At 39.0% G+C, this 22356-nt stretch overlaps 1 protein-coding gene across 4 annotated transcripts in view; it reads right to left on the bottom strand.

The window, feature by feature from the left end:
• Positions 1–22356, bottom strand: part of HNF4A (hepatocyte nuclear factor 4 alpha) — a 79608-nt gene that overhangs the window by 10854 nt on the left and 46398 nt on the right. For 2 of the 4 annotated variants that reach the window (XM_072111042.1, XM_072111046.1), the window contains exons 1-3: positions 12559–12783; positions 6110–6284; positions 4100–4194 (exon numbers count right to left, since the gene is read on the bottom strand). In XM_072111042.1, coding sequence (XP_071967143.1) covers positions 4100–4194; positions 6110–6284; positions 12559–12679 — 391 coding nt within the window. In that variant the 5' untranslated portion in view covers positions 12680–12783. Of the gene's footprint in view, positions 1–4099; positions 4195–6109; positions 6285–12558; positions 12784–22356 lie in introns of those variants that run through there. The other 2 variants (XM_072111043.1, XM_072111045.1) reach the window with 1 other exon arrangement.

The raw sequence follows: 22356 nt of genomic DNA, 5'->3' as shown, positions 1-22356 counted from the left end.
AGCAAATAAATGTTATTCCTTGTTTAATAAGAATTTAAATAATTTTCCAATACATTTCTGCATCAATTTCTCATAACTTTAAGATCTCTGATACCAAGAGCCACACCTGTGAGCATCAGGACAGATTTCTGTCTATGGAAAGGGAGAAACCAAAAAGACCTTGGCATTGGGAGTGTAGTGGAAAATCCCAGGAGACATTGTACAAATCTGGCAAATCTTAATAAAACCACATTAATTTACCAATCTGGGGAACATATGGCAAATAGGCAGAATTGGCACAGGTTTTAATGGACCTGTAAGTAAATATTAATCTAGCATGAGATATTATCACAGTTTATTCGGGGTTAACTAAGGAAACATTCAGTGTTTGCCAAGTGATTTGGGCTCATAAAGTGATTACGTGATACAATAAGCCAAACCAAGACTGGCAAAGTAATTTTCTCATAATGCACAGTGAGTCTATTCCTTCAACAAATGATAGTACCGTACATACATGAAATTACAAGTCTTCTATTTAAAGTGAGTCTAACAAAGGTTTTGGGTCTATAAATCTACAGACAGAGAAGAGGGCGAGAAGAGATCTCACAACACAGAAGTTTGAGGAGACTCCCCCAAAGTTCCAAGTCCAGCTACAATATAAATATAAAGGCATTTTTCACAGTACTGCTGCTACTAACAACATACACAAAGGTATGTTTACACAGATCTCCAGGGCCATACTGTCTACAAATTTTTATGATTAAATACTGTTAAAATGGCAGGTTGAAAATGGGACAACATCGGTTTTCCTGCCTAGTTCCTGAATTATTACTTAGTAGTTTACTACATTATCAGGGGAGTTTGTGAGTGCATACACTGCATGATGTCCCTTAAATATTTGTTTAGTATCCACTGGTCATGGACGTAATGTTAAAGCTATTGAATATTAACAGAAGTGGAAATATAGGTAGAAAGTATGATGATGTGATGAGCAGACAAAGAATTCCAGGTCTATGGGACCTATGGGACTAAAAATGCAGAGTTTCCATGCAAAAGAGGAGGCATGATGGAAGCTACCTATAAGGAAAGGAAGACCTTTTGTTCATCTTCTGCAGTTGGTTACAGTTGGTTTGCATTTTTCTATAAGAGCATAATGGAAAACCCAATGCAGACTGCATGACTTAAGATGTCATATTACCCCAAGCGTCAGTGTATCATTGCTGTTTATATTAGTTCAGGTTAATAAGCATCAGTTTTTTATTGGTGTAAACACAAACATCAGCGTTACATGTTTTTGGAAATAATCTGTACAGGTTGCCTCATTAGAAATTCTAAAACTGTTCTGCAGTGGGTACAAAAAGTATTCAGACCCCTTAAAATTTTTGCAGCCAATTGCAAGGTCAAAAACTATTTGTTTTCCTGCTAATTATTGAACACGAAATTATTAAATTATTAAACAAGAAAAACTGAAATATCATATGGTCATAAGTATTCAGATCCTTTTCTGTGAGACTTACATGCCGTCCATTTCCATCTGATCCTCCTTCTGGGCCAAAGGTTCACCTTCTAACAAGACAATGACCCTAAGCACACAGCTAAAATAACAAAGCAGAGGCTTCACAACAACTCTCTGACCATTCCTGACTGGCCCCGCCAGAGCCTTGACCTAAACCCAATTGAGCATCTCTGGAGAGACTTGAAAATGGCCTCTACTAACATTCAGCATCCAACCTGAGGGAACTGGAGAGGATCTGAAAGGAAGAGACAGAGGATCGCCTAATCCAGGTGTGAAAAACTCATTCCCAAGAACACTTATGGCTGTACTAGCTCAAAAGTGGCTTCTACTCAATTCTAAGCAAAGGGGCTGACCATGTGATATCAGTTTTTATTGTTTAATAAATTATAAAGATATTCACTTTCTCAGACAAGAAAAACAGCCGGTTGCGGCACCTCCATCAACCACTTTATGTACACAGTCCACTGGCGACCTAGGCACGGAACCACCGGGTTAGTGCTCAATATTCAGGATGACTGTGGTGCCAATATTCCAGAAAAAAGTAATAGTCCAAACCATTGTATAGAAATGAAAAGAATTGGACGGCACTCACCCAAATCCTGTGGCATAAAAGGTTCTTCTTTATTGAAAAAATCGAGACATCACAAACAGGTTGCAGCGGGGAGGGAGTGATGCATGGTGCTCAGAGAGAGGCTACGGCCGTTTCGCGCTGTCTGCGCTTCTTCCGGCCTCCATGTGGGGATTAAAGCAATGCAGGCTTTTAAGCTCCCAGGGTGGGATAAACCACCGCCCTAATCGTGGTTATACACATGGTGATAGGTTCAAAACAACAACACATTGGTTGGGCGGCACCAATCATATACAGGCGGTCCCCTACTTAAGGACACCCGACTTACAGACAACCCATAGTTACAGACAGACCCCTCTGCCCACTGTGACCTCTGGTGAAGCTCTCTGGATGCTTTAAAATAGTCCCAGACTGCAATAATCAGCTTAAAATTGTCTGCAATGAAGCTTTATTGAGAATTCTTGGTCCTATTACAGCAAAAAAATGTGAAACTCCAATTGTCACTGGGGCAAAAAAAAAAATTGTCGGGAACTACAATGATAAAATATACAGTTTCGACTTGCATACAAATTCAACTTAAGAACAAACCTACAGTCCCTATCTTGTATGTAACCCGGGGACTGCCTGTACAGCCTAAACCCTGTCAAAAGGCTAAAACTCACCTGGGGTCCGTGTGCGCCACACCTCTACTCCCCTTAACAGGTGTACCCGTGGTTTGCGGTGCATTTCCGGACACGGCCGGTGCTACCTGTTAAGGGGAGTAGAGGTGTGGCGCACACGGACCCCAGGTGAGTTTTAGCCTTTTGACAGGGTTTAGGCTGTATATGATTGGTGCCGCCCAACCAATGTGTTGTTGTTTTGAACCTATCACCATGTGTATAACCACGATTAGGGCGGTTGTTTATCCCACCCTGGGAGCTTAAAAGCCTGCATTGTTTTAATCCCCACATGGAGGCCGGAAGAAGCGCAGACAGCGCGAAACGGCCGTAGCCTCTCTCTGAGCACCATGCATCACTCCCTCCCCGCTGCAACCTGTTTGTGATGTCTCGATTTTTTCAATAAAGAAGAACCTTTTATGCCACAGGATTTGGGTTAGTGCCGTCCAATTCTTTTCATTTCTATAAAATTATAAAGATATCTACATTTCTGTTTTTTTGCAGAGTGTACACTAATGAGCTAATGCAGCTAATTGGCTGCAATGAAACAAAGAGTGAAAAACTTAAAGGGTTCTGAATACTTTCCTTACCCAACGTAGCATTGATATGACTAATGCCAAAGTTCCCCAACAGATAAGATGTACTATATGATACATGAAACAGACCCTGAAGCTTCCTGCATACAACCGTGTGCAGTCCATGGAAAACGGGCTGTATTTGGGCTTGCCCAACAGACTGCCTCCTGTGTAGAGCCCTTGCATTTTATAAAGAATTCCTTGCATTTTATAAAAATATGATGCAAGGAATTCTCGTTTGGCGGCCAGATGATGCAAGAAGGAACCAGGGGAAGATCTGCATACAGATTTAATATCATTGGACTTGACAAATGAAGATAACAGCAGTCCATGTACCAGCTGTATGTTGTAGACTGAACACTAATGTCTATGAAGCTGGAGGTACAGACTCCCCATGGGACTTTTGTCAAATACTGTAGTCATACGTCCAGTATGGGAGTGAAGTCCTGCAAGAAGGTAGGAGTTCATAGTTTCATAGATGGATCACTTGTGTTGAACCTTATCAGCCCCTGTGTTTAAATTACTGTGAACCCTTCAAGCTTAAGAGGAGATATTTAGTTGTCTCAGTATATTAAAGAATAGGCACAGAGCTCTATTTTAGTACAATTGAGTTATGAAATGAAAAGTTGTTATATATTATTACACAAAATAAGCATTTTAGCTTTATACCTATTACCCATGCTCTCCCCTTCCAATTTCTGTACATGTGTCATTAGTTTTGTGATGTATATCCTATCCAAAGCATTTTACCCAAAAATTTCACCCTTAGGCATTAGCGTTTGAATATATAAAGTATTTTGTTCACCTTCTTTCTTCATTCCAGCCCGAAAGCATTTCTTTAACCTGCAGTATCGACATTGGTTCCTCTTGTCCTTATCAACCACACATTGTCTATTAAACCTGAAATAGGACAAAGAAGAGGCATTTTTAGGCTTTGGCCACCACTGAATTTTCAAACAGGTATGGCTATATCCTAACCCTTTCAACAGTAATCTTAACTAGAATTTTTGAGAATTGACTCAAAGTTTTGCAGTGATGTATGATTTATACTAAATGAAGACGGTAAAAGTATAAACCTGTAAGGGGTGTATAACTGGAGCCTTCCTCAGGGAAAGCCCTCCACCTCCTGGATAGTCACTATCCCTATCTGATGCTGTGATATCTGGATGCACACTCGCCGCTATGTGACTTGTAATGTATACCAGGGATTTGACTCGTGTACCTATTATGTTTTAAGACTTCTAATCAGTTGCTTATAGGTTTATACTCTTGTGTTCAACCTTGGTAGGATTTTTCTATGCTTTACAGTGGCTTGATGACTTTTTTTGGCATATAGGCATAACTCCATCCATTTATCCTGGGGTAGTGTAGGTCACAATCGACCTTAACAGGAGGTGTTTTGTTGTTTCATGTATCAGGATGAAACAATGTGTGAACTTATGGGTACTTTTTGTACTATTTTAATTGTTTTTATATTCAATTGTCTGTGTAGAGTTTTGTGTAATTTCAATAAACTATTGGCACCTTGTTCTTTAGCCTTTATGACACACAGTTGTTCTTTTGTCTTGATTATTCAAATATAGTGTCGGCGTTATCTATAGAACTTATATACTGGTTGTAGTTGTGCAGGGTTCGTTTTTTTTTTTCTGTCTGCTATGGCCGTATGCTGGCACAGACTATAGTAAATTCAGAGGGCCAAGGCATACAATCCCAGTGCAGTGCATTGTTCGGGGTGTAAGACCCTCATAAGGTTGCAATTGTATGTTTGTGCCAGGAACTATGACTTTTTAATGACTTTTTAAAGGTGAAATAAAACTCTATAGGCCAGCTTTTTGCAGTTCTAAGTGCACTCCAAAAATTGCACAAAAAAAGTGTTGGGATTTCTAAGTTGTTCCCAAATTGAGCACACCGAGCATTAGTGTTTGAAAAGGACAAATATTGTGGTGCCGACAAGTCATAAATAAGGCGCAACAGGCACAGCAGGGCAAAAAATAACATCCGCAAAAAAAATGACGGAAAGTCAATGATATATTCTCCCTATCTCTCTTTAGACTTCAGAAGGAGAACAAAATTGAGGCCAGTAGGGTCCAAAAGCTTGGCTCTCTCCCTTATTTGAGTCCTTCCATAAGGTTAAAAAATGGTGGTCTAACTTTTCTATAGAAATGGATCATTAAAAAATGCATTGCACTTGCATGTATCTCAGAGGGCAATGGGATATTAATACTCCCAATAGACTTGTACTGGGCATTGGTTAAAAAATGCATGTCTGGCAAAACCCATTGAATACAATATATGTCCCAGATATCAGAAACAAACACAGAACATGCACATGTAAAACAGTCATGTGAGATCAGGTTATGTGTGTATATTTTTTCAGCTCAGCCCTATTCACATCATTGGAGCTGCAATTTCTTGCACAGCCTGTAGACATTTGAGGCACAGTTTCTAAAAGTTTTAAAATTAGCTTTTTTCATTCTGTACAACCTTTTTCATGTTGACCACAAATGGTCACTTGTTAGTGTAATTGACTTATAATATCCTTAGCGTGAGAGCAGTCAGAGGTTTTCATAACTCTGCTTCATTTATGATTGACAAGTCGTAAAATTCTATTATTGGAAAAATCACTTAAAGAGGACCTGTCTCCAGTTCTGACCATCTGTAAGGGAAGCAGCGGTGAAGACTGGAGTTTCCCATTGATTGAGTCATTAGGAAGTCCTGCTGGTAATTCATTTTTAAGAGCATCTAAATGCCTCACCTATATATTGATTTATATTATGAGGTTTGGTAAATTTCTTTCAACATGGATCCACCCTACCTGCAGGAGTACATATGATTCTTTCTGACACTTCTTCTGAAAAATCCTTTGCATCCATCACAGCTGGAAGCCCCATAATGTTTTCCTGTAGCTCTGTCGCCACAAATTGCGCACAAAGAGTTGACACCAATATTGTTTGCAGCATTGAGGTTGGTCACTTCTGATGGTGAAGTATCTGAAGGTACATAATATTTACATTAATTAATGTGGCAACATATTCGATTGTTTCATCATTGAGGTTATATGGACACATGAATTAAATCTTAAACTAAACCCTTAAAACTTTCAGTGACATTGTAAGATTTTCACAGTTCTTTGCGGTGGATCATCATGTTCCATGTTTCTCTCTAAAGGGTTGTCTCACTTTGGACAACATGGTTCAGTTCACCCTATTAGATATCTCAAATGTCGACTTTATTTGTGTACACACCATTGAGAATTACCCTACACTTTCCATGGGACCAAAAGACGTTGGGGAAACAGTGACACCCATTTTGGTTTATTTCATTCCTTTACCTCCAATGCTACAATGAAATGCAGCATTTTAGCCTGTCTAAGCACCTTTGTAACAGTTCTATAAATGCTTCAGCTTTATTACTCATGAACCAACAAACTCGAGAGAAAAAAAAAGCAGGACGCTCCCTAAATCAGTTCAGCCCTAAGCCGTTCTCTACTTTCACTCTGCAACACCATGGATGTACTACAAATAAAATGTAAAAGTGAACAAACATGTAACACCACTTCATACCCATGGCCATATCTGACTGTAAATATTGGCTTGCAGGATAAAGTTTATCAATGATGGCAACATAAACATTGCATTGTTTGACCAACCCAGGGAATTTCTCTGAAAACAAAACTAGCAATACACTAACAGCTAATGTGAAACCTCAGATAGCCGATACATACTAGTTATCTGCTGGTTAATCTTCCTTTTCTGAGAAAACCTACTAACGCTTTAATGTGCATGTAAAAGGGATCTTCTTTGGGTAATGAATTATGGGGGGGAAGATCTGTCAATGTGTATCTGCAGGAATACTTTTAGAATATCACTGATGTCTGCTTTAGCTTTCATGGTTGAGCATTTCATTTGGCTGTGTCTACTAATGGTCTAATATGCATGTACAATGATCAAGAGGCTTTTGTATGCCAAATGCTTTGGTAACCAGCTATGCCATATTAAATCCTATTTTTAAAGGAAAAATAAATTAATGGGTCAATGCGTAGGAGGTGTGTTCAAAATCAGGACATGTGGGTGGAGCCTTTCCTTAACGACAAGACCCATCAGCAATCTAATGTGACTAGACAAGGCATCTACTAGATTCTTTTGAATCTGCTTTTGGTAGACAATCAAATATAACATGGTTTTAGACTTTTCCTTTATTGCCAAGATTCAACAGTGCTCAAATATTCAAGAGTAGGGACCCTCCAGAACCCGTGGATGTTAATATCTGGCTTGGATAGACCATAAATGGCCAAAAAGGCATTGACCCAAAATATTTCCTTAAATTTCAGATTTTAGTTTCTTTTTATACAACAGTGTTGACATTTTACCATAGTCTCTAAACACTTGGAAGCTCTCAAGAAATCAGTTGGTACTCCTGTTTAGAAGACCTTGGCAATTGAGTTCTCCATTCACCTTCACCACTGTCTTAAATAAAGTGGCATTTTGCACTTAAATTGAGACAATTGGGCCACTGGGAAAGGAGCATCGTTAGGATTTTCCAAAAAAGTGTAATGATTAAATTTTAGATAGAATTCCCCTTCTAAATAGTTCATATCAATAAAAAAAGTTAAATATTTTGTTTCACAATCTAAAAAAAATTAAAAAATGTCTTATCCATACCTAATAATGGCCCATGGGTCATAAGAACCTAATACACTACACATTTAAAATGCTTGTACAGATAATTCAAAGATAAGACCGGCAATTGTCAAAAGCTGGATGGTTCTGCTTAAGGCTGAAGTCATAAAGCCCTGAAGAATTTAGATTAATATACAGTAAATATTTTTATGTTGCATCCGACAGCATTATAGTACATCAGCTCTCATGGTTTACATGCTACAACATATTAAATTACTCAAGTACACCTCTTGTACAAAAGTACAATAAATCAGGTCTGACAAAATGATTATTGTAGAATTATTACATCATTTTTTACAATTATTTTACACTAGTCAAAGGTTGTAAACAATGTTTTGATTTGCTGATAACATGTGTTTGCTCATTGTGTTCAGTATACGTCTTTGCATTGGAGGAGGGGGTAAAGTTGTAGACATTCTTGAGTTAAGTAGTTTACATATGTTGACGGGGCTGCTTGGAGATAACCCTAACCTTGTCCTATCCTTAACAAAGGGGCAGAACAATTCCTTATTAACTTGATACTGTAGCTGACATAGTATGTTTAATACCTACCACTATTTTAGAGGACCTGGGAATACATGGCCTGTTTTTACCCAGAAACAGCACCACACTGGCCCCATGGATAAGAGTCGGTAATTGAACAACTTCTCAACAGAGGGCTTGGATGTTTTTCCATATGAACCAATCGCTGTATAGATATGGTATTTCCACATTGGTTAAAAATAAATAAAAAAACCCCTCTTTACCTAAAGCTATGCTTTTTGTTGTATCATGTGTCCCACCCCACACAATATAATTCCTCATCTTAGTTTCACTTTGTGGCCCCTCCCTGTCACATTATAGCCCCCCCTAAAATTGTGCCCCCCCACTCTTCCTAATGTAAAAGCCCCTAATATTATGCCCCTCCCAGCTGCTCCCCCTCATATCATTTCTGTCCTCAACAGTGCCTCCTCTTATTGTGCCCCCATCGGCTTCCCCTCATATTATGACCCCCCTCTCAGCAGCTCTCCCTCATATTATGTCCTCCCTATATCATGCCCAGAGGGACAGTGTCCAAAATCAGGGGTAGTTCTGCCAGATCTGGGGCAGTTGGGAGCTATGGCTATGGGCAACAAGGTACACAGTACCACCGCTTTGATTAAATATTTAGCTCATAGATAGATAGATGTATCCATTTAGCCCCATGTGGTAATGTGCTTGTACACATAAGATGAAGATCAGTCAGTATAGATGAACCGAGTGCCACATATCTAGGCTACCATAGCTGTATTTCACATCACTGCTAGTGGTGTACATAGCTAAATTCCTTTATTTATGATATCAAAAATAATGTAGGCTTTTATATCTGCAGGTGTAGGTAAAAGAAGCAAAACTTAGAAGCACACGTAGATGTCAAGTGGAATGGATGGTAAACAGAAAATATTCAAGCGGTTGATTATTCTACTCCATAATGAAATAGAGCCATGGGCATCACTAGGGTGGTATGAACTTAGCCTTAAGAAGGTTCAAGCATGGTGTATTTCATATTTATATAGTTATGGAACAGGCAGATACTTTATGTCAAATTTATAAGTAAGATCAGGGAATCCTGATATCCTGAAATATGTCTTGGAGTACCCTGCATAATGGACAACCTAATAGATGTTTCATCCGACAACTCTTAGCTTACCTGAATGGCTGATAGGTGTGCACAGATAAAGGGACACATCTGACCCCCTATTTCCTGCCACTGAATCTTTTCTTATGTCAGGATTTTTCTACATTTAAATTGAAAATACTTAAAATAAATGAAAACAAACGGATCATACAGTTGGGCACCGTGCGCCAGCATATGATAACCCCCCCCCCTCCCCTCCATATGTTGCTGTGAAGCACAGTAAGATGAATTGGGAAAGCCTGTTTGAACTCCAGGATAAGGCACAACTGTAAAGAGGGTGAAGATTCCGGTACCATTGTTTGAAATTTCATTCTTTTGTTTGATTCAGTTGTCTATTGTAAGGTATGTCTATTGTAAGGTACATACCTTATTTTACTTATATGTTTGCTCTTATGCTTAGAAAATGAAATATGTAAGCAAATAAAAGAATGATCTTTTGAATGATGGTGCTGGGATTATCTTCCTCTTTGCAGTTGCATCTATAACAGGGTCATGACACAGTGATGCCATACAGGAAGTCCCCAGGTTACATACAAAATTGGTTCTTTAGGTTTGTTCTTAAGTTCAATTTGTATGTAAGATGGAATTGTATATTTTATAATTGTAGCTCCAGACAAAATGTTTTTTTGCCCTAATGACAATTGGATTTTTAAAATGTTTTGCTGTATGTACTGGGACCAATCATGTACGTACTGGGACCAATCATTATAGACACCTTACAGCTGATCATTGCCTGGGACTAAAGTAAAGCATCCAGAGAGCTTCACCAGAGGTCACAGTGGGCAGGGGGGGGGGGGTCTGTTTGTTACTGAGGGTCAACTGTAAGACTTAAGTTTCCTTAAGTTGGGACCACCTGTTCATTGATGTCTTTACAAAAAGGACCACAAAACCAAATATGGAAGATACAAAATGTGAAGCCATGAAAATTGTGATATACCCAGTAATATGGTGTTCTTTTTTTATCAGTAAAGTGTATTTGTCTGGGCTATTTTTATGCAGTGAAAACCATCCTGTGGTATCAAAAGTAAACTATTGCTAACAGGGACTTGTTTCCAACTGATGCCAGCAGAGACATTAAAAAATTGTATTTTTCCATTCACTGAATGATTCATCTATCCATCTACAACTAATAGAACCTTCATGTGGAATTTCCATAGATTTGTGGATTATTGTTTGGAATTGCGATAACTTTTTTAAGCATGGGGGTCTGACTACATCACTAACCTTAATCCAGAAAATAGGGATACTCATTTCTCCATTTCTGGTGGGTAATGGAAGTATTTCTCCTCACTGTTTCTGTTTCAGTTGTTTCTGATTTCTTAATTATTAAACCAAAGAATTGCTAGTTGGGACAACTAAATTCCTAAATTCCTGGGAACCCAAAGAGTCCCAATGATCAGACATTTAATTTAAATGTCATAATTTTCTGTAGGAAGAATTAATGACCCAATTAGTCAATTGTAACTTAAAAGATGCCCGATCCCCTCGTAGGCAATGCATCTATAACCCTTGAAAGATGATCTTTCAGTGTGGGGGACTTCTATTAGTCTGCATTACACAAGCAGCCCATTCATTTAATCAGAAGCTGTGAATTTCTTCAGTCCATTGTTGAGGTTCCCCAAAGATTTCCCCACATATGACTGGAGGTTCCAACGGTAAGACACCAGGTGACACAAGTTGCATGTCCAAGTGCCTTGTAGTCTTCACAGGAAGAAAATAAAGTGAATGTGATCACAATGCAACTCACAAGTTGTCAAGGCCACATCCAGATATTAAATCCTTATGGACTACTTTTGACTACTACTACTTTCACTTTCTTTACATGGTATCTCATACCAGTCTCTTAAATATAGATACAACTTCCAGTTTCTAAGATACATAATGTTGGTCATCTGTAGTTGGTAACTTTCTGCAACAATTCTTTATGCAAGTATTCTTGTTATTTTTAGTGCCCTTCAATTCCATATAGTCCTATTAACCCTAATCATCCAGGTTAATACGTGGGCCATGCATTGAAAATGATGTTGACAGAGACAGCAGTCATTCAACATCACTGAGATTACTTGTCACATTATTGCATAAATCTGACACCACAAACATCCAGGGGTTTCCATTTTTTTCAGCCTTTTTCTTAACTTGACAGGAGACTACTACTACTACTCTAGATCTCATCATCTGCTCCCTGTCAGTTAGAGTGAAGACACAAAACACTATAGAGGGAAACCATAATAGAAGAAAAAATATATTCGTTACTTCAAGTTGTAACAACAAACTTGTCAGTGGTTAATTTTTTAGTCTGCAAAAGTAATACCCTAGTAGAAGAAGAAAGGGGCTGAGGAGTATTGATTCATTTTACCTACATGAGCATCCATTAAAAAATTCCAACCATAAATTATAATCTACAGTAGATATCTAGATTTGTTTACAATAAAAAATATTATTAAAAAGTCTGACTCTGAACATATACAATAAAATGGCAAATTATCAGGCATTCATAGGCCAGAAACCTATGAGTCCTAGTTTAACAAGTTGTTGTGATAATCCAGAAAATTCAATCATTCAGATCCCATTAATAATGTCTGTTAGTATTACCGTAATATTATTAGTATTACTGTATGATAAAAAGACACTTATGACATAGGATATATGACTGTAATTATAGATAAAGCTACTATGGACCCAGGGCCCACTTATGTGTAGTCATATTGGGACATTTTTCAACAGATTTACAGGGTTTGCACTATATATATTTAAGTCTGTAAAAGTCTTCGGCAAGATAATTTTTCCAGTTTAATTCGTTTTTTGCTTACAACCCTTTCAGGTGGTCTGTTGACAATGGAAGTCATTATGTGCCAATTACTAGGTGATCAGCAGAGCCTTAACAACCATCATTACTTATAGGAATAACAGGTAGAGAGAGTATCTTACCATTTCCTATGGCCAACACTTGCATGTTCTCAAATTCCAATGTGGTGTAAGCTGGATCCAAAGCCTCAGTGTAGTCAGCCATATCCATATCTATTAGGGCTTTAGAAAGTCTCATTATCATCAGCAAACAGCGGCTGGCTTCCACCAAATGCCCCCTGTGAGGTTATTGGCCCCTCAACCTCAGCTACATTGACTCCAGCCTGTCACCTCAGTAGTGCAGGTAACTCTGATAGGTAGCTTGGATAGATGAGCACATAAGCAAAAAAAAGCCTATAGCTTTCTCAGGGTGGAGTTTTGGAGTTAATTTTTAAGCGTCCCACCTCTGAATGCCCACACTCCCCCACCCTCTTCTCAGATTGAGGACTTGCTAAGGGTTTAATTGACACGCTCAGTGACTGGTGGAGGTGTACAACATGTTGTGTGAACTCAATAAAGTTTATTGTTTTCTACCATATGACATTTACATTCAAAAAGATATTCATAGTCACAACAGTAATATTAGAAGTCTTAGTAGTTATATTCTCATGCATAGGGAGTGATATTATAGTAGTTATATTCTCATACATAGGGAGTACCGTAATATTATAGTAGTTATATTCTTGTATGTGGGATAGTGTTGTAGTTGTTTACTTGTACCTATGAACCAGTATTATAGGGGATTGTACTCTATTACTTATATTCCTGCACTTAGGGGAGGGTACTCTATTACTTATATTCATGTACATATACAAGGGATAGTAAATTAATACTTATACTGTATTCCTGTACACAGGGGATAGTAATTTATTACTTATATTCCTGCACATACAGTAGGAAATAGTAGTCTATTACTTATATTCATGTACATAGGGGATAGTAATTTATTACTTATATTCATGTACATAGGGGATAGTAATTTATTACTTATATTCCTGTACATACAGTAGGCGATAGTACTCTATTACTTATATTCCTACATATAGGGGACAGAGTCCTATTATTTACATAACTGTACATAGGGGATAAAACTCTATTACTTATATTCCTATACATAGGGGATACTCTGTTACTTAAATGCATGTAAATATGGGATAGTGTTCTATTACTTATGTCCCTGTACAAAGTGGCAAGTACTCTATTACTTCTATTCCTGTACATGGGCGATGGTACTCTATTATTTATTTCTGTAAATAGGGGAAATAAAAACAATTTTAAAGTATTCATGAAGAAAAAGAAGGTACAATGGATGGAAGATATGTCATAATTGATTTGAAGGATATCAAGTTACATGCAGAGAAAATCATTTGAGCCATTTTTATTTGACATTTGTGATTACCATAAAAACGTTCAACGTATTGTAAAAATATTTTTTATGTTTATATTTGCACCAGTATATTTTAATAACTTTAATATTTAAGAGTTAAAGAGCACCTGTCACCCAATTTATCGGCACTAGGAGCTCCGGTAACGCTATCTAACACTGCGGCGGAATACAATGTATTCATCGGACAGCTCGCAAAGCTGTCCGATGTATTCATGAGGGGGCGGTCCGCGGCACTGCCTCTTCCCTGGACTGCCCCGCTTGCTCCATAGGACGGCAGTGACTGCCGCGCGATAGGCGGCAGTCACTGCCCCTAGCCACGCCCCAACCCCGCCCCCTCATAAATACGTTGGACAGCTTTGTGAGCTGTCCGACAATTACACTGTACCCCGCCACAGTATTAGAGGTTTCCGGTAACGCTATCACTCTAACACTGGGGCGTTTGATCGAGCACTAGGAGCTGCTTACTTTAGCCGATAAATTGGGTGACAGGTCCTCTTTAATTGAAAGAATTCTAGTAATGGAAGCCTACCATAATGAATCTACCTATTAAGGTAGATCGGAAGGTAGGTTCCTCCTTCCGTCCTCAGCCCTAAACTATCTTTCTCTAATCCTTGCATTTTAGCAAACTTGACATAAACTATACCTGTTATGCAAATTATTGGCAGAGGCTGCTGGGGCCTGGAGTAGCCCTTTCTCGCACAACCGGGGAGGCTCCACGCCCCAGTAGCTTCTGCCAATAATTTGGATATTAGTTAGATAACATTTATATCAAGTTTGCTAATATGCAGGAACTTGAGAAAGATAGTTTGGGGCTAGGAGGAACCTACCATTGGATCTACCTTAATAATTAGATTCCTCATGCTAGGTTTCCTTTAAGGTTTTGTTAGAAGAAGAAAAAAATTACCAAAAGACAACAGAGCAGCCTGTGGCTCACAATTGTCTTGTGACCCTGCAAAAGAAGATGTAGGGCACAGGAGAAACTACAGAGAACAAAAGCGCTGTATGCGTCCAGGGGGGTCCAACTCTTTTAGGTGTAGAGGAGCAGAACTATTAAAAGAGTTTTAACAATAATTTTAGAGTGCAGCACAATGAAATGTACAAGGTCATATATTATACAGTTACAAACAACTTTCTTCAGAGTAATCTTTTCCATCTCATCCCTTTTTTGGCAGTTCATGACATGGCAGTTTTTTGGCAAGTCAGCCATTATATTTAAGAGCACAGTAGTGGATTATACTATGGACGTTTTGGGCCCAAGCCTTCTAGGGCCCCTTGACCACCCAAACCACCCACCAGATTTTATACTGAGAAGGACCTTCGCCCATGAACTCATTGTACATCTGTTCTGCCTCTCAATACACATGTGCACAAGAACCATTTCGGGACCCTTTATTGAGGATCTTGATCCTAGTACCATATGTAGGAAGTGAATTTGAGACTTTTAGGAGTTATAATATGCATAAAGCCCAGGGCCCAAGGCAGGCTTAATCTGCCCCTATAAGCGCATGAATGTAAACTGAAGCAAATCACATTCTAGTAATATGGGTTCTTTTAAAGATTTTTCCAAAAAAGAGATACAATGAGCAAAAATAACTCTGCCTGCAGTCCCTACACAGGAGTAAACACACAATGATGCACAACTGATATCAGCATGTACACAAAGATAAAACCTACAAGTGCGTACACACAAAGGTTCATAGATACACAAGCCAAATGTGGACATAGAGACTGCACAAATACCTTAGTATCAAATACATTCTGAGCCTCAAGGCTGTGGTGACTGCTTCAGACAAACAATCTAAAATCAGGCAATGAGCGCTCAGAACTAGAATGTCAAAAAATAGACCGGGGGACCACCAATTTTACAGAGAATCAGTGCTCTCAGGGTTTCTTCGACAGAATCCACCCACCATGTAGATTCAATGGCAGGTCTTCTACCCGCAGGGTACAATAGGGAAAGTTCTAATAATAGTTGGCATTGCTATCTTCACCAACAAATGGGGCTCTGAAGTTATTTGTATTGTTCACAGGCATAGGGGCACGTTTACTAAGGGTCCACGGAATGCATTTTCGCTGGGTTTCCCAACGTTTTCCGCTTTGCGTCGCATTTAACTGGGGTTTATGGCTCACGCGATCAGATTTTGGTGCAATCGCACTGACTTTCTTGCCACACAAATCATGGGCGTGGCTGTCGGACAACCCGACTGATTCGGACTAAGCGCGGGATTTAACATTCAAAATTGTGTCGCAGGACAATGCACTCACATACACCGGGAAGAAGAAGGCGAACTCCGGCGGACCTGAGCGGGGAAGTGACACATGCAGGAAATTGGACGCACAATCTTAGTGAATCGTGACAGCTCCGAATATTTGTCGGACAACACACCTCGGGGATTGCGATGGGACGGGTAAGTAAATGTGCCCCATACAGTCTATTGCACTATATGGAGACTATGCACATAATCTTTAAAGCTTTCATACAGGGCCAGAGATTTTCTGTACACTAACAAAGAAGCCTCCTTTGAGAGACAAAGATTCCCTTATAGTTTATCACAGGTCCCTTTAGACAGTGTGAGAAAGATGTAGACATGTAGTTTTAAAGATGACTAAATATACTGTCACAGGTTCCCCATTTATGGTAGATTCCACCTTGCTAGTCATAAAGATAGGCAGCCCTTAAAGGGAAAGTCCCCCTAAAGGGAACTTTACTTCCTTTTCTTGTGTTCTTGTTTATATATTATTATGACTAATAAAGATTGATTGTGCTTTCTGACGCGTCTGTTCTAGTGTGACTATTATTGCTTGTGTGTATATTTGATAAATGAATTTAGGTAGTTATCACTCTATTCCTAATATATCCTTTTAGGGGACCCATTATCAGATTATAGCCCATTAAATCACTAGCCCCCTAAGATAAGGTATAAAAACATCCTTTCTAGTATTTCCTCTTTTATGGCAAATCTCTCCAATATTACCTATAAAAAAAATCTCCTTAAAATGCATATGCAAATGTGCTGTGAAGAGATGAGTCAAGTCTAGAGGCTGCAGGGGACGTATCATTTCAGATGCCCCTATATTTGATTCTATAGTACCTGCCAAAATCCCAGTTAAATATCTGTCCAAGCCGAGTAATCCACAAAAAAGGCGCACTGTCCGGCGAAAGTGTGCAGAGCGACCCTTAGTAAATGAGCACCAATAATCTCATATTTCAGATCACACCAGGCTTCTGGAGTTACAGAAGCAGAGACACAGGCAGTTAAAGAAATGTTTGGAAATAAAAGCTGCAGATAAAAATCCAATTTCTTCTTTTTAAACTGCCGGTATCTCTGTAGGTCACAAGTCTAAAAGATGAGATTCTTGTCTTTTATAGAACATGAAAAGCATGTGCCTAGATACTGTAGAATAGGAGATAGGGGCATCTGAAGTGACAGTCCCCATGCAGCCTTAAATTTGACTAATCTCAGGCAAATATGACTCTTTTCTGCTCATTTTCCCATGAATTTGAAGGATATTTTTTTTTATAGGTAAACAGGTGAAATATAACATGGAAACATCTCCAGACCTCTTAAAAAAGAATCTTCCTTACTGTAGAGAATACATACACACAGCTAACACAACACAAAGTGATCAAAGTGCTTCAACAGTGGGTGTCTTAATCATGATCAGGGTTATCAGGAATTCAGGGTGATAAAAACCGTAATACATAAGGGTTAAGCCCACAACCCAGCTTTTTTTGCTATATTTGTAAGCAATTGTAGGCAATAAAAGCATTATGTGACATTGATATGACTGGGAAAAAAGACATTTATAGTGAAATTATGTTAAAGTAAACACGTTTGTGTTCCTAGAAAGGCCAATAGACAGAGCAGGAATCTTGTTTATTACCTGAGAGAGATATGTGGGTGTAAAACAAGGAGTCAGCATTTTCTCCCTCTACAGCAGGGGTCTCAAACTCAATTTACCTGGGGGCCGCTCGAGGTAGATTCTGGGTAAGGCTGGGCCGCATCAAGTTTTCCACACAAAATGCGCTTACAAAATATCATTATTGAGATTCAAATGTCATGGCGTCTCCCTGCGCAAGGAAAGCCCCGAGCGGGGAGACGTGTTTTCTCTATGAAAGCGTCCTGTGCACCGAGGGGTCCCAAGCTCCTACCGCACTGAGCCCAGTCAGGGACACTCCATCCCCCCCTCCCTCCCGGTACTTGCCTCCCCGTGTCCCTCCCATCGAAGAAGATGAAGTCGCCGCTCTGACCTGCACCAAGTGCGTTCAGAGCGGCGACTTCATCTTTTTCAAGTACCGGAGGGAAGGGGATTAACCGGTTACGGGCCCTTTCCTGTTTTTTCATGTCCATTTTTCACTCCCCACCTTCAAAAATCTATAACTTTTTTATTTTTACACGTAAAGAGATGTGTGACGGATTGTTTTCTGCGTAACAAATTGCACTTCATAGTGATGGTATTAAATATTCCATGCCATGTACTCGGAAGCGGGAAAAAAATTCCAAATGCAATGAAAATGCATTTGCGCCATTTTCTTGTGGGCTTGGATATTACGTCTTTCACTGAGCGCCCCAAATGACATGTCTACTTTATTCTTTGGGTCGGTACGATTAAGGGGATACCAAATTTGTATAGGTTTTATAATGTTTTCATACATTTACAAAAATTAAAACCTGTACAAAAATTATTTTTTTGATTTTGCCAACTTCTGGCGCTAATAACTTTTTTATACTTTGGTGTACGGAGCTGTGGGTGGTGTCATTTTTTGCGAAATATGACAATATTTTCAATTTTATCATTTTTAGGACTGTACGACCTTTTGATCACTTTTTATAGATTTTTTTATATTTTTCAAAATGGCAAAAAAGTGCCATTTTCGACTTTGGGCGCTATTTTCCGTAACGGGGTTAAACGCATTGTAAAAAACGTTATCATATTTTGATAGATCGGGCATTTTCGGACGCGTCGATACCTGATGTGTTTATGATTTTTACTGTTTATCTATATTTATGTCAGTTCTAGGGAAAGGGGGGTGATTTGAAATTTAATGTTTTTTTATTATAATTTTTTTTTTAAAAACTTTTTTTTATTTTTATTTATACTATTTTTCAGACTCCCTAGGGTACTTTAACCCTAGGTTGTCTGATCGATCCTATCATATATTGCCATACTACAGTATGGCAGTATATGGGGATTTTCCTCCTCATTCATTACAATGTGCTATCAGCACATTGTAATGAAGGGGTTAAAACGAAATAGCCTCGGGTCTACGGAAGACCCGAGGCTACCATGGAGACGGATCGCTGCCCCCTGGGGAGCGGCGATCCCAGGTAAGATGGCGGCGCCCATGCGCCGCTATCTTTTTGAGGCTGCCGGCAGCTTTGCCGGCAGCCATCGCTGTGAAAGCACCCGCGATCGGTGCTAGCACCGATCGCGGGTGTTACCGGTAAGCCTTTGCTGCAATATGCAGCAAAGACTTACTGGCTATGGAGAGGGCTCAGCCCGCGAGTTTGAGACCCCTGCTCTACAGCATCAGTCCCCAATCTGTGCATCTCCAGCTATTGTAAAACTACTATTCCTAACATGTTCCGGGAAGTCTGTAGCAGTTCTGAAATATTTAGAGATCCACAGCTTCAAAAACATAGCTTTGGTCTGGATAAAAAGGTGATGCCTTAATCTATGATATATTTATTTATTTAATGTCAACATGTTTTACATTGCTGAGATTATCAACCTATGTGAACAGTCTTCATGATACAGGCAGTCCCCGGGTTACATACAAGATAGGGTCTGGAGGTTTGTTCTTAAGTTGAATTTGTGTGTAAGTCGAAACTGTATATTTTATAATGGAAGTTCTAGACAATTTTTTTTCTTTTGCCCCAGTGACATTTGGAGTTTCAAAATTTTTGGTGTAATTGGACCAAGAATTATCAATAAAGCTTCATTACAGACATCTTACAGCTGATCATTGCGGTCTGGGACTATAGTAAAGCATCCAGAGAGATTCACCAGAGGTCACATGGGGCAGAGGGGTCCGTCTGTAACTATGGGTTGTCTGTAAGTCGGGTGTCCTTAAGTAGGGGACCGCCTGTACTTTATTGCACTGTTTTGAAGACAATATTCACTCAAAGGCTATAGGTCTATAGGGCATATTCCTTTAACTAATGGCAGCGACTATATTCTGATAACAGTGGCAGCCACATTGTACCTACAAAAATACAGTCATTGTACCCCTCCCCCCACATGATTACATAGGGCAGTATTTTATTCCTAAAATCAACTTCAGGGTCGGTGAATTGATGCCCAGCAGTCTACTCCCTTATCTTATGTACGTCCCTAAATTTACAGGAAATTGAAGATAGCAGCATGTCTAGGCGTATGTGCAGTGGTTAGCCTCTTTACCCCTTCTTCAAGCTAAGATGCCAGGTCAACATATAATAAGTACATGGCAGTAGGCAAAAAATTTTGTGGCCATCAAAAAACTAGCGAAAAGCCAATAATAAATGCCCCAATTATGTAAATGTAAATAGGAGTTACAGAAACAGTGTGTAACGGTAGGAAACTTTGGAGTAATAGAAAAAGTGGAAGATAGCCTTGCTGGCTGTTTCTGCAAATCCTAACCTTCTGGATGAGAGAAGAATTGCTATATTTCAAAGCTACAGTTGCTTTTTTGCAGCATGGTACAACTAAGCTCATTGTAGGTCCCAAATGCGTCCGTTTTCTTTACACTTTTCATATTTTTAATTCCACTAACTTTTTTTGTATGAGCCTGAAAGCTGGAGTACTCTGTTTCTGAATTAGCTCATACTAGCTCATACCTTTCTGCCTTCTCTAAGCATTTGCATTACAATATAATTGTCTGTTTTAACTTACCTGATTTTCCGACAAAATACTCTGGCGACAAAATACTCCGGTTTGTTTTGGTTTGGATGCAAAACAAAGCTCACTCATCAGCTTTCAGCCCCCACCTATCTCTCTTTAGTGGGGGAGGGAGAAGCTGTACAGGAGCAGAAAGGTGGGGTGTGAGAGATGAGGAGCAAGCAGCACAGACAAGTCACATGTTTTTTTTTAAATGCATCCAAAGCAAACCCAGGGATTCTGTCAGGGAGACAGGTAAGTTAAAAAACACAATTATATTGTAATTCTCAGAAAAGGCAGAAAGGCATCTTTGCAATCCAGCAGTAAAGGGCTTTACCACTTGTCTTTAGTGAAAAAAAGGTCACTGGTGACAGGTTCGCTTTAAGGTGGCAGTAACCTTTTATTGGATATAGTACACATGCCCATAGACAATAATAAGGGAACCCTCAACAACCAAATACTGAACTATACTGAGGATGGATGATCAGTACGCAAGCCACCTAGAGTACCCAAAAACTATTTAAATTATCTATAATTTCACCTAAAATTGAACATGGTCTGGGTGGACATATCACCTTCCCCTCCACTATTTCTAACTCCCTTTTACCATGCATTGCATGATGTTAATCTGGCAGGTTTCTCCAAATTTCTTCATTTGATGTACTACATAAATAAATTAATGAAATCAATAAAATAAATACATTAATAAAGCTCTTTAGAAACTGTAAAAATGTAATGAAATAGAAAAAGAATAGTCCATCAAACACATAAAGGAAAGATTAGGAAGGTTATAAGGATGCACAAGGCTGGGACACAGGAGGCTGACTATGGCCAGTCGTACAACAGCCACCATTTTTCAAAAGCCTCTTTATGGAGACTCTCGTGGAGACTTGTCAGAAGGAAATGGAAATTACCAGATTTTGACCATATAACTGTATAATATAGCTCCATCATTTTGGCTAATAATATTGGCTCATAGGTGACATCCAACATGGATTACATCTGGTTCTCAGCCATTACAAAAATTAAATCAAGACCAATAAAAAGTAAAAACTGATATCAGTCTATCACATACCGTACATTTAGATCTACTAAGACACCGCCATTATGGTGGATTTTTCCTAAAAGTGGTAGAGCCCTTTTAATAGCGATACAAGATACCTGTGTTAAAAGCCAGTGTCTTAAAAGCAAGATTTGAATTTATCTTTAAGAACCTGATCTAACTAAAAGATTCCATCATTAGATGGAAGCACCACAGATAGCTAATCATTACAGCACTGACATGCAGGACAGGAATGTGTATAGCTGGCACATTCACACATCATGGTGGGAATGGTGGAAAACTGGGCATGAAAACCGTCTCTTACAGTGCCTACCAAAAGTGATTCTGTTTGTAGACTTTAAAGGGATCCTTATTATATTGATCAGAATGGGAATAGGAGTATAGAATCTGTGGTTTAGTGATTTCCACGAATGCCTCAGAAAGCCAATGTTTTCAATGGGTGTTTTCACATTGACTTATTTTTTACACTGATCTGTTGTCCGTGGAAAAAATTATGAAACATGTCCCTTGATTTTCAATGATGCGGATCACGGAAGGCAATAGGAGTCTGGGTTTGCATAAAAAACAGATGACA

Source organism: Engystomops pustulosus, chromosome 6, assembly GCF_040894005.1.
Source record: "Engystomops pustulosus chromosome 6, aEngPut4.maternal, whole genome shotgun sequence".
Taxonomy (NCBI): domain Eukaryota; kingdom Metazoa; phylum Chordata; class Amphibia; order Anura; family Leptodactylidae; genus Engystomops; species Engystomops pustulosus.
Note: the sequence above shows the minus strand (reverse complement) of the source record. Positions and strands in the feature narration are given on the sequence as shown.